This window comes from Mobula hypostoma, chromosome 2, assembly GCF_963921235.1.
Source record: "Mobula hypostoma chromosome 2, sMobHyp1.1, whole genome shotgun sequence".
NCBI classification, from domain to species: Eukaryota; Metazoa; Chordata; class Chondrichthyes; order Myliobatiformes; family Myliobatidae; genus Mobula; species Mobula hypostoma.
This window is the reverse complement of record NC_086098.1, coordinates 5,222,273-5,235,448: the sequence shown is the minus strand read 5'-3', so window position 1 is coordinate 5,235,448 and position 13,176 is coordinate 5,222,273. Positions and strand designations below refer to the sequence as shown.

Sequence of the window (13,176 nt, the reverse complement as noted above, 5' to 3'; positions counted from 1 at the left end):
AACTCCAATATGTACACCGCAGTCACTCTCTGGTGGAGCGCACCGACTCCAACGCCTCCCCCATAGGCGCCTGCAAACAAGCAATACTGCGGCTTGAGGACGAGCCCTCGCCACGACTCAGGCCACACACCTCCCCCTATCATCCAGCCCAGCCGTTCGCCAACAAATCAGCGAATTGGACTTACAGCATTCCACATTGACTGTGTTCAGCAGGATCTTGTGATCACATAAAAAGTGAACATCGCTTGCTGTTAGACTGCACACCACTTTTGTGCACTGAGTCCAACTCTCCAACGTAGGCAGGCAATGGTGTGATCTGCACCATCCAGCTCCTTCAGTTTCTCCACCAACAAGCAACTCGCTGATGCGGTAGACCTGCAGTACTTTTAAGTTTTTAATGTCCAGCATGGTCTTGCGATCATTAAAACTAAGTTTTAAAAATAAATCTTTCGTTGGCCCAATAAAAGCCATTGTGTTTCAGTCCAGCAACCCCTGATTTAACCCTGACCTCATCACAGAAAGGTCTCCAATGATCAATTAACCTATTAACCAGTATGTCTTTGGACTTGGGGAGGAAACTGACACATTTCAGCGGGATGATGTGCAGGCTCCTTACAAAGGACCCTGGGATTGAGCTCTTAACTCCAATGCCCCAAGTGGTGTCCAGAACATCACTTCTGTGCTGAGATCCCATGGAATTCTGCATCAAATCAGGCATTTTTGATGTTCCTGAATTCTTGGTCGGAGTTCTCACTGGTTTAGATAGGAGAGGATCTCCAATTTGAAGTTTTATTGAAATTGATCCACTAAACATACTTTATTGACATATGAACAAAACACTTAAATAGGCGAAGCACAAGGTTTATGCCAGCCGTTAGTTTGATCCTATATTGTAAAACCAGATGCGCTGAAGTGGAAATCTTAACAAAAATTGATGACTGTTTCAATCTATTGGTAGACTCTAAAATAACATTGAAGTTAAATGTCAGCCCTGAAAGGGATTTATGTAACCTAAGCCCAAGTATGCCATTTGAAAAATTAACTGTGTAGGTAGAATTTGCTAAGGTTAATTTTAATTCTTGAATAGTACCTAATAACTTGAGGGAGGACCCTTTTGAAATTCAAATAAATATAGAAATGAGTAATACAGTGTTGGCCTTGGACCAAGTAGCAATTCTGAAGGGCACAAGAGTGCAGTGTCCTATTGAGTGCATGATGCTGAAGTACCTGGTGTATAGGGGAAGGGCTTTGATAGGTATTTAGAGCGGAAGAAATATGACTAATGCTGGACAGCGAGGAATCAGAGGTTCAGATTTATTTATCAAATGTATAAAGTTCAAATAAATGTTATTATCAAAGTACATATATACGTAACCGTATACAACCCTGAGATTCATTTTCTTTTGGGCATTCACTGCAAATCTGCAGAATACTAACTATAACAGGATCAATGCAAGATCAGCCAGAGTGTAACAAACTGTGTGAATGCAAAAATAAACAAATGGCAATAAATAATGAGAACATGAGATAATAAGATTCTTAAAGTGAAATCATTGGTTGTGTGAACATTTCAATGATGGGGAAAATGAGTGTAATTATCCCCTTTTATTCAAGAGCCTGATGGTTAAGGGGTAGTAACTGTTCTTGAATCTGGTGGTACGAGTCCTGAGGCTCTTGTACCTTTTACCTAATAGCAACAGTGAGAAGAGAGCATGACCTGGGTGGTGGGGGTCCCTGATGATGGATGCTGCTTTCCAGTGACAGGATAGATATGACCCACAGAAGTAGTTCTCAAATGGCAGGGGTAGGCAACCGTGACTGACGAGGGAAATTACATAAAGCCAAGGAAAGGGCATATAAGGTAGCAAAAGTGAGTGGGAAGTTGGATGATAGGGAAGTTTTTAAAATCCGACAAAAGTTAACTAAATAAACTATACGAAGGGAAAAGATGAAATATGAGGGCAAACTAGCCAATAATATAAAGCAGGATACCAAAAGCAACAGACACAAAATGCTGATGGAACGCAGCAGGTGAGGCAGCATCTGGGTCTTGGCCTGAAACATCGACTGTACCTCTTCCTATGGATGCTGCTTGGCCTGCTACGTTCACCAGCATTTTGTGTGTGTTGCTTGAATTTCCAGCATCTGCAAATTTCCTGGTGCTTGCAGGATACCAGAAGTTCTTTTTCAGTTAAATGAAGAATAAAAGGGAGGTAAGAGTTGATATTAGACCACTGGAAAATGATGCTGGTGAGATAGTAATGGGTGAACTTAAGGGTACTTTGCATCAGTCTTCACTGCAGCAGTGTGTCAGAGGTCCATAAGTGTCAGGGAGCAAGAGTGAGTGCCATTGTTATTACAAACGAAAAGGGACTAGCCGACTCAAACAAGAGAAAATCTGCAGGTGCTGGAAATCCAAACTACACACACATACTGCTGGAGGATCTCAGCAGGCCAAGCAGCATTGATGGAAAAGAATATTGTTGATGTTTCAGGCCGATAGCCATCGACAGGATAGGTGACGAAAAGCTAAGGAGTAAATTTAAAAGGTGGGGGAAGGGGAGAGAGAAGCACAAGGTGATAAATGAAACCAGAAGGCGGAGGGATGAAGTAAAGAGCTGGGAAGTTGATTGGTGAAAGACACAGAAGGCCTTGGAAGAAAGAAGAGGAGGGAGGAGCACCAAAGGGAGGTGATGGGCAGGCAAAGAGATAAGGTGAGGGAAGGGAAAGGGGATGCGGAATGCTGAAGGAGAGTGAAGGGGGAGACATTTCTGGAAGTTCGAGAAATTAATGTTCATGCCATCAGGTTGGAGGCTACCCAGACAGATTATAAGGTGTTATTCCTCCAACCTGTGTGTGGCCTCATCACTACAGTGGAGGAGACCATGGATAGAGTATCGGAGTAGGAATGGGAAATGGAATTAAAATGGGTGGCCACTGGGAGATCCCGTTTTTTCTCGTGGACAAAGCATAGGTACACAGCGAAGCGGTCTCCCAATCTATGTCAGGTCTCACTGATAAACACAGGGTCACACCCAGACACAGTATACAACCCCAACAGACCCACAGGTGAAGTGTCACCTCACCTGGAAGGACTGTTTGGGGCCCTGAGTGGTAGTAAGGGAGGAGATGTAGGGGCAGGTGTAGCACTTGTTCTGCTTGCAAGGATAGATGCCAGGAGGGAGATCAGTGGGGAGGAACGAATGGCCAAAGGAGTCGCGTAGGGAGCAATCCCTGGGGAAAGCAGAAAGTGGGGAGGGGAGAGGGGGGAGATATGCTTGGTGGTGGGTCCTGTTGGATATGGCGGAAGTTTTGGAGAATTACGTGCTGGATGCGGAAGCTGGTGGTAGGAGAGGACAAGAGGAACCTTATCCCTGGTAGGGTGGTTGGGGGATTGGGTTAGAGCAGATGTATGTAAAATTGAAGAGACAAACTTGAAGGTCTTAAGGTGGATAAATCACCTGGACCAAATGGATGATATACCAGAATCCTGAGGGACTTTGCTGAAGAAATAATGAATGCATTGGTCATGATCTTTCAAGAATCACTTGATTCTGGTATGGTCTCGGAAGCCCATTCAACAGCACCAGGCTACAGCAGTGAGGTTTCTCGCAGGTTGGCAACGCGTGTTTAAAGGAAGGAAGGGACAAGCGGGGTGGCCGTTGTCAGGAGCAGACCAGTGCTGAAAGTAGCAACGTCAGGCTTTGACTCAAAGGAGACTTGGTTCTGGGTAAGCTTCTGTTAAGGTTCCCTTTTTTCCCTGTTACTGTATCTAGCGTAGTAAGTGGCTGTTGTGTGTTCTTCATGCCAGATGTTGGAGTCCTGGGAGACCCAGAGTGAAGTGCATCCAGCTGCAGCTCCTTGAAGACCGTGTTAGGGATCTGGAGCAGCAGCTGAATGACATTCGGCTTGTACGGGAGAGTAAGGAGATAATTGATCACAGCCTCTGTACAGGGAAGTAGTCACCCCGAAGTTGCAGGAGGCAAGTAGCTGGGTGACTGGCAGGAGAAATGGAAGTGTGAATAGGCAGTTAGTGCAGAGCACCACTGTAGCCATTCTCCTCAAGAATAAGTATAGCATTTTGGATACTATTGTGGGGGATGACCTCTCAGGAGAATGCCACTGAGACTGGGTTATTGGCAATGAGCATAGGTCTGTGGTGCAGAAGGGAAAGGGGAGAAGAAGGGAGTGGTAGTGATAGGGGACTCAATAGTGAGAGGAACAGACAGGAGATTCTGTGGACATGAATGGACACCCGGATGGTATGTTGCCTCCAAGGTTCCAGGGTCAGCGTCATCTCAGATTGCATCCACAACATTTTGGAGGGGGAGGGAGAGCAGCCAGATATCTTGGTACATACTGGTACCAATGACATAGGAAAGAAAAACAAAGAGGTCCTGAAAAGAGAATTTAGAGAGCTAGGTAGAAAGCTGAGAAGCAGGACCTCCAGGGTAGTAATTTCTGGATTGCTGTCTGTGCCATGCATCAGTGAGGACAGAAACAGGATGATTTGGCAGATAAATGTGTCACTGAGAAGCTGGTGTAGGGGTCAGGGCTTCAAGTTCTTGCACCATTGGGATCTCTTCTGGGGGAGGTATGGCCTGTTCAAAAGTGACGGGTTGCACCTGAACCCGAGGAGGGACCAACATTCTCGTTGGCAGCTTTGTTAGAGCTGTTGGAGAGTTTGATCTAATTTGGCAGGGTGTTGGAAACCAGAGTGAAGGGACTCAGGATAGGATGGATCCAAGGTTATGGTGAGAAGGCGGGAGAGTGGGACTAAATGGGAGAATGGATCAGCTCATGATAAAATGGTGGAGCAGACTCAATGGGCCAAATGGCCGACTTCTGCTCCTTTGTCTTATGGTCTTATGGCTGATTTATTATCCCTCTCAACCCCATCTCCCGCCTTCTCCCTGTAACCTTTGATTCCTTGGCTAATCAAAACCTATCTCCTCTGCTTTGAATATACCCAATGACTTTGCCTCCACAGCCATCAATGACAATGAATTCCACAGATTCTACTCCTCTGTTCCAAAGGGACACCTTGTTTTGAGGTTGTGTCCTCTTATCCTAGACTCACCCACTATAAGAAACATACTCTCCACATCCACTCTATCTAGGCATTTCAACATTTTATAGAACAATCAGATCCCAGCCACCACCCCCCCCCCCCCCATTCTTCTAAACTGCAGTGAGTACAGGCCGAGAGACGACAAACACTCCTAGTGCACTAACCCTTTAATTCCCGGAATCATAAGACAAAGGAGTCAGCCCATCGAGTCTGCTCCACCATTTTGAGCTGATCCAATCTCCCATTTAGTCCCACTCCCCAGCCTTCTCACCATAACCTTTGATGCCCTGGCTACTCAGATACCTATCAATCTCTACCTTAAATACACCCAATGACTTGGCCTCCACTGCTGCCCGTGACAACAAATTCCATAGATTCACCACCCTCCGGCTGAAAAAATTTCTTCACATCTCTGTTCTGAATGGACGCCCTTCAATCCTTCAGTCATGCCCTCTCATACTAGACTCCACCACCATGGGAAACAACTTTGCCACATCCACTCAGTCCATGCCTTTCAACATTCGAAATGTTTCTATGAGGTACCCCCTCATTCTTCTAAACTCCAGGGAGTACAGTCCAAGAGCGGTCAAACGTTCCTCATATGTTAACCCTCTCATTCCGGGAATCATTCTCGTGAATCTTCTCTGAACCCTCTCCAACGTCAGCGCATCCCTTCTTAAATAAGGAGACCAAAACTGCCCACAGTACTCCAAGTGAGGTCTTACCAGCACCTTACAGAGCCTCAAAATCACATCCCTGCTCCTATACTCTATTCCTCTAGAAACGAATGCCAACATTGCATTCGCCTTCTTCACTACGGACTCAACCTGGAGGTTAACCTTAAAAGTATCCTGCACGAGGACTCCCAAGTCCCGCTGCATCTCAGAACTTTGAATTCTCTCCCCATTCTCTGCCCGTTTATTTCTTCTACCAAAGTGCATAACCATACACTTTCCAACATTGTATTTCATTTGCCACTTCTTTGCCCATTCTTGCAATCTATCCAAGTCTCTCTGCAGACTCTCCGTTTCCTCAGCACTACCGGCTCCTCCACCTATCTTCATATCATCAGCAAACTTAGCCACAAAGCCATCTATTCCATAATCCAAATCGTTGATGTACAATGTAAAAAGAAGCGGCCCCAACACGGACCCCTGTGGAACACCACTGGTAACCGGCAGCCAACCAGAATGGGATCCCTTTATTCCCGCTCTGTTTCCTGCCAATCAGCCAAAGCTCTATCCACGTATGTAACTTAACTGTAATTCCATGGGCTCTTATCTTGTTTAGCAGCCTCATGTGTGGCACCTTGTCAAAGGCCTTCTGAAAATCCAAATACACAACATCCACTGCATCCTCCTTGTCTAGCCTACTTGTAATTTCCTCAAAAGATTGCAATAGGTTTGTCAGACAGGATTTTCCTTTAAGGAAATCATGCTGAGTTCTGCCTATCTTGTCATATGCCTCCAGGTACTGTGTAATCTCATCCTTGACAATTGACTCCAACAACTTCCCAACCACCGATGTCAAGCTAACAGGTCTATAATTTCCTTTTTGCTTCCTTGCCCCCTTAAATAGCGGAGTGACATTTGCAATCTTCCAGTCCTCCGGAACCATGCCAGAATCTATTGACTTTTGAAAGATCGTTGCTAATGCCTCCGCAATTTCCACAGCTACTTCCTTCAGAACACAAGGTTGCATTCCATCTGGCCCGGGAGATTTATCCACCTTTAGACTATTCAGCTTCCTGAGTTCTTTCTCTGTCGTAATTGTGACTGCGCACACTTCTCTTCCCTGCCACCCTTGAGTGTCCGGTATACTGCTGATGTCTTCCTCAGTGAAGGGTTCCTTCACTTCAATCTCTCTAATCATCTCTGGTTCATTACACAATACCCAGTCCAGTACAGCCGATCCCCTAGTGGGCTCAACAACAAGCTGTTCTAAAAAGCCATCTCATAGACATTCTACAAATTTTCTCTCTTGAGATGCAGTGCCGACCTGATTTTCCCAATCCACTCGCATGTTAAAATCCCCCACAGTTATCATAACACTGCCCTTCTGACAAGCCTTTTCTATTTCCTGTTGTAATTTGTAGTCCACATCACGGCAGCTGTTAGGAGGTCTGTATATAACTGCCATCAGGGTCCTTTTACCCCTGCGATTTCTTAGCTCAACCCATAAAGATTCTGCACCTTCCGATCCTATGTCACCCCTTTCTAATGACTTAATATCATTTCTTACCAATAAAGCCACGCTACCCCCACTGCCTACCTTCCTATCCTTCCGATATACCGTGTATCCTTGGACGTTCAGCTCCCAGAGACATGCATCCTTTAGCCACGTCTCAGTGATGGCCACAATATCATGCCTGCTAATCTGTAGCTGTACGACAGGATCATCCGCCTTATTCCTTATGCTGCGTGCATTTAAGTATAACGCCTTAGGACCAGTATTTTGGTACTTTTTGCTTTGATTTCACTGCAACTCATCCCAATGGCTACAAATTTGCCTCATCACCTCCCTGTCTTTCCTCACATCTTTACTACTCACTATCTTAGATTTATTTCTGTTTTCCCCTTCTTCCACTCTATCATTCCAGTTCCCATCCCCCTGCCAAATTAGTTTAAACCCTCCCTAACAGCTCTATTAAACCTTCCCGCCAGGATATTGGTCCCCTTTGGGTTCAGGTGTAGCCCGTCCTTTTTGAACAGGTCATACTTCCCCCAGAAGAGATCCCAATGATCCAAGATTCTGAAGCCCTGCCCCCTGCACTAGTCTCTCAGCCACACATTCATCTGCCTGATCCTACTATTCTTGCCCTCGCTGGCACGTGGCACAGGTAGCAATCCCAATCCCTGGAGGTCCTGCTTCTCAGCTTTCATCCTAACTCCCGGAAATCTTTCTTCAGGCCCTCCTCCTTTGTCCTAGCTATGTCATTGGTACCAACATGTACCAAGACAACTGGCTGCTCGCCCTGTCCCTTCAGAATATTCTTGACCCGATCCAAGACATCCTGTGCCCTGGCACCTGGGAGGCAACACACCATGCGGGTATCTCTATCAGGCTCACAGAATCTCCTGTCTGTTCCCCTGACCGTGGAATCCCCTATGACTACCGCATTCCTCTTCTCCCTCCTTCCCTCCTTCCCTCCTGCACAACAGCGCCAGGCTCAGTGCCAGAGACCCGGTCACTGTGGCCGTCCCCTGTCAGGTCATCTCCTTCAACAGCATCCAGAACAAGATATTTGTTGCTGAGGGGGACAGCCACAGGTGTGCTCTCCACTATCTGGGCATTTTCCTTCCCTCTCCTGACAGTCACCCAGTTTTCTTACCCCTGTAGCCTAAGGATGACTACTGACTCCTGTAGCCGAGGGATGACTACCTCTCTGTAGCTCCTGTCTATCACCTCTTCACTTTCCCTGATAAGCAGTAGGTCATCAAGCTGCAGCTCCAGATCCCTAACACGGTCTCTGAGGAGCTGCATCTCGGTGCACCTGGCGCAGATGTGGCCATCAGGGAGGCTGGAGGTCTCTCAGGAATCATCCTTGTGAACCACCTCTGGACCCTCAATGCCAAATTATCAAAGTGCCGTTGCAATTGGTACATGGAAAAGGTGACAGAAAGGCAAAATTAAAGGCTCCATACAATGCTAATTCAATTCAGATAACAAGCTGGCCAAATTGATATCAGAAATGGAAATAAATGGTCACAGCCATTGTGGATACCTTGGGGTAACACGAGCAAGGTGGATAAATGAAATCATTTGAGATAATATTATGGACCCTCCCTGTGTTAATTCTTCACAACATGAAACATGCTTGTTTCCTTTTTCAATTCTGTTTTCTCTTCGGCTGCTGCTGTGTGTGTTATTCTAGTGTTTTTTGCTTTTATTTTGGATTTCCAGCATTTGAAAATTGATATGAGGAAACAGTAATTATCCTGAAATGATGACTGCCAATGTATCCAGTATTTCATTTTTCTTTTCAAAGGTCACCTTTCACATTGAGCCGTATGAAGGAAGAGAGCATACTTTCCACCGTAATCTGAAATACATCATTCACAAGTAAGTCTTTTACTCGATTTTAATTCAGTATTTACATCTGGAAAAAACAATGACTTTTTTGTTGCCATTTTTGTAAATCAAAATCAAAGTTGAGTTTATTGTCATATGTACATATTTGCATTTGCATACGTGACAATAAATGGTGCGATGGAAAACCTTGTTTGCGTGAGCAAGTGGCTTGTATGGCAGCACAGTAGTGTAGCGGTTAGCACAGCAGTATTGTAGCGCCAGTAATCTGGGTCCATTTCCTGCAGCTGTCTGTAAGGAGCATGTAACATCCATCCCGTGACAGCATGGGTTTCCCCAGGTGCTCTGGTTCCCTACCACAGTCCAAAGACGTATGCGTGTAATTGGGACCGTCGGACCTGTGTACCATGCTTTATCTCTAAATTAAATTAAATTATAAGTTATACACAATTTTTACAAGTAAACACTTTTAGACGAAATAAAACCAAACTGTTTAAGTACAAAGTGTTCATAGTGTTTGCAAACCGTAGTGATTAGGGTTTTGCCAATTGGATCAATATCGAATGGTTGAAGGAAAATAGTTTTTCTCGAATCTGTTAGTGTGGTACTTCAGACTTCTGTACCTGCTACCTGAAAAGATGCCATGGCCCAGTGGTGTATGTTGTTGCAATCTTGAGACAGCATCTCCTGTAGATTTAAACCAATGGTGGGGATGGATGTGTCCCTGTTTTATTAAGCAGACTTCAATCCTCTCTGCAGCCTCTTGTGTTCTTGCAAATTGCTGTATCAGGCCATGGTGCAACTAGTCAGGATACTTACAACTTTGAAATCCTTTGTGCAAGACTGTTCAGAACATTTGCAGTTCAAGAAAATTACACACATTTTAATTGGACGTCACCTTTCTGCTGCAGGTGAGAGTCCCAGGTGTCCCCTGTTCCTCACATCACTTACATCTTGTTAGCATGTTTGATGAACCAGCTGAGACACTGCCACGTTTTCCTCATGATTGCTTCTGTGCTGCTAGGTCACCGGAAAGTTAACAGCCAGGAACTTAAAGCTGCTGACTCTCTCAACCTCTGATCCCACAGCAGATTGGCCTTTTCACTCTCCTTCCTCTTCCTGAATTCAACAATCAGTGGTTTATTCTCTTGCTATAATAAAATTAAACATTTTGTTATGGTCGTCCATGTTTTCTTAGTTGCTTCTCCGGGTTTAGGGATAATCAGTCATAGTTGAGGGTATGGTTGATGACATGGAGTAGAGCTGGGATAAGTGATGAAAAACACTAAAGAGAAAACTGATGTGAGAGACAGGGGACACCTGGGCCTCTCACCTGCAGCAGACGTCAGACCGGTGAGGCCCCACAAACCTTAGCAGTCCAGTTAAAATGTGTGCAGGTCTCCTGTTCTGCATATGCGCTGAGCGACTTGCACAAAGGACTTCAAAGCATTTCATATGCAGTTTTGTGCCACTGTGCGTAGAATGCCACGAAGCATAGTACAGGCCCTTCGGCCCACGGTGTTGTGCTGACCTATACATGAATCTTCCCTGCACATTGTACTCCATTTTTCTTGTGGTGACACCACTGGGAAGAGGATGTGAAAGGGGTGATTGGTTCAGGAGTCTGATAGCAGCGGGGATAAAGCTGTTCTTGAGTCTTGCCATCCAAGCTTTCAAGCTCCTGTATCTTCTCCTAGAAGGCAGACGAGAGAAAAGGGAATGGCCAGAGTGGCAGTCCTCCCGGGCAATATTGTTAGCCGTCCTGAAACAACACTACGTAAAGTTAAAACATAAGATATAGGAACAGAATTAGGCTTCAAGTATGGTGCATCATTCAATCACAGCTGTTTTTTTTTTCAACCCAATACCCCAGGCTTCCTCCTGTAACCCTCAAGCTAGTTAGCAACAGAGCCAGTGGTGAGTGGAGAGGTGGGTATGCTGCATTTTATGTATTTATTTTTATTTAGAGATACAGTACAAAACAGGCCCAACGAGCTGTGTTGTCCAGCAACCTGTCTGTTTAATCCTAGCTTAATCGCAGGAAGCTACTAGCAAGAGAAGGGGCAAAGGTGGATTACTGGCACCATAAAACCAATCATTTCAGACAGATCAGGCTCATCAGCCGTGGTTGGCAGCTCATTTAGGAGAAGGAAAACTCTGACCTCAAACCTCTGCTGCCTTGCAGCTATGCCCACTCATGAAGAAGGCTTCGGGTGTAAACCCCCAATGGAAAATTCCAGAGCTCGGGGTTCTAAGGCAGTCCTAAGCTGAGTTCAACACTGACCAGCGATTCCTGTGTCGCCACTGGTACCAAATTCTATCGGTCTCTGCCATCCCTTTGGATCCATCAGCTGCGTGGGGGGTGGGGGGGGCAACAGTGTCCATAAGGTACTGCCCTGATTCACATACCTAGGCAGCTGGGCTGCAGTGTCCATGGTCAGCTCTGACTGATGGGGGCCGCCTCCTCCGGTTTGTGTAATGATTTGCCTGTTCTGTACACAGCTGGGACAACACATCCATGGTCGACTCCGATCACAGGACAATTTATAATGACCAGTTAACCTACTAACCATAGAAACATAGAAAACCTACAGCACAATACAGGCCCTTCAGACCTCAAAGTTGTGCCGAACATGTCCCTACCTTAGAAATTACTAGGCTTACCCATAGCCCTCTATTTTTCTAAGCTCCATGTACATCTTTGGACTGTGTGACGAAACTAGAGCATCCGAAGGAAACCTGCGTGGACACAGAGAGAATGTACAAATCCCGTACGGGCAGAGATGGAATTGAATTCCAAACTCCGATGTTCTAAGCTGCAATAGCCTCATGATAACTGCTACGCTACTGGGGTATTCCTCCAAAAATGCATAACTTCACTGTTTGTCTCATTCTGAAACTTGTTCCTTTTGCCTCACTGAGTTGTACATCCTCAAATTTCATGTCATTAAAATCTAATGTGAACAGCAGAGGCCCTAATGTATTTCATTGACCCACCACACTTTACCTCCATTCTGGGGGGAAAAGTCTGACCATGGGTACGCTGCTCTTCCTACCTTTTACCATGATCAAATGGAGGAGTATTCGATGGACCGAATGACCTTATTCCACTCCTGTCTCCTGTCACCCAGGGCTTGGTGGCAGCAGGGCAGGAATCCAGACATGTGCCTACCACCCAACAGTGTTTAGATTCAGATTCAGATTGATTTGTCACATGTACAGTCCATTCAAACATACAAATGTGTCGTTTATGTTATCAACCAACGCACGCAAGCATGTGCTAGGAGCAGCCCTTTTCCCTCCTTCGCTATCCACCTACTCATACACACAGACCTCCAGGCCCTGACCCTGTACTCTGAGACTCGCAGACTTCAGGCCTGCAACTTCAGACTTCACTCAAGGACATGGGTTTGACCTTTGGATCTTGATGCCCAGACTCACATGGGCTGACTCCAACAGTTGGGGCTGTTGGGGCATGATCCCTAGTATCTCCTTCGCGTACTAGGGACTTGCTGCCCATACAGGCCTCTTACCCAGATCCAGAACTCACCAAACCTGGGGACTGCTGATCTTGTCAGTGCCTGCTGACCCTGTCTCCGAGATCGCAGATGTTCGACCATGGATCAATATCACCTGAAATTGAACTCCTGCCCAGACTCTTCGTTTACTGCCGTTAACCCTCCCTAAAGCCAACCTGACCCCTAACTCCCCACACAGTCCCCAAAACCTTCCCTACGAACCTAAAAATAAACAACAGTCTGAGCCACAACGTTGGCAAGCTGCTCATTGGCAGAGAAACTGCAGGAGTGGACTTGGTGCGGATTGTGCTGCTGCCTGCAACAGAGGAGTCAGTCAGCCAAGGCGGTGTACAGTTGAACAGCGGGTGATCGTCTTATTCATTTTCTGGTGATTGCAAAACCCTGTTGGACATTGCTAATATTGAAAACTACAAGTTTGATTCACTGTTTTGTTAGTACACAGCGGGGAAGCTGCATAACCTTGGTCCTAGCGAGGATAGGCCTCAGACCACGCTATCACCTGCTTGCAGCTGCCCAGGACAAAATGTTGTAAGTGGT

The 13,176-nt window shown here is 45.9% G+C and overlaps 1 protein-coding gene across 2 annotated transcripts in view; it reads left to right on the top strand.

Annotated features, from left to right (window-relative positions):
* LOC134337862 (glycoprotein endo-alpha-1,2-mannosidase-like) overlaps positions 1 to 13,176 on the top strand; it is a 54,623-nt gene that overhangs the window by 36,800 nt on the left and 4,647 nt on the right. Inside the window, exons 4-5 of one of the 2 annotated variants that reach the window (XM_063033181.1) lie at positions 9,060 to 9,133; positions 10,974 to 11,029. In XM_063033181.1, the coding sequence (XP_062889251.1) occupies positions 9,060 to 9,133; positions 10,974 to 11,029 (130 nt within the window). The remainder of the gene's footprint in view (positions 1 to 9,059; positions 9,134 to 10,973; positions 11,030 to 13,176) is intronic. The other variant, XM_063033178.1, reaches the window with a different exon arrangement.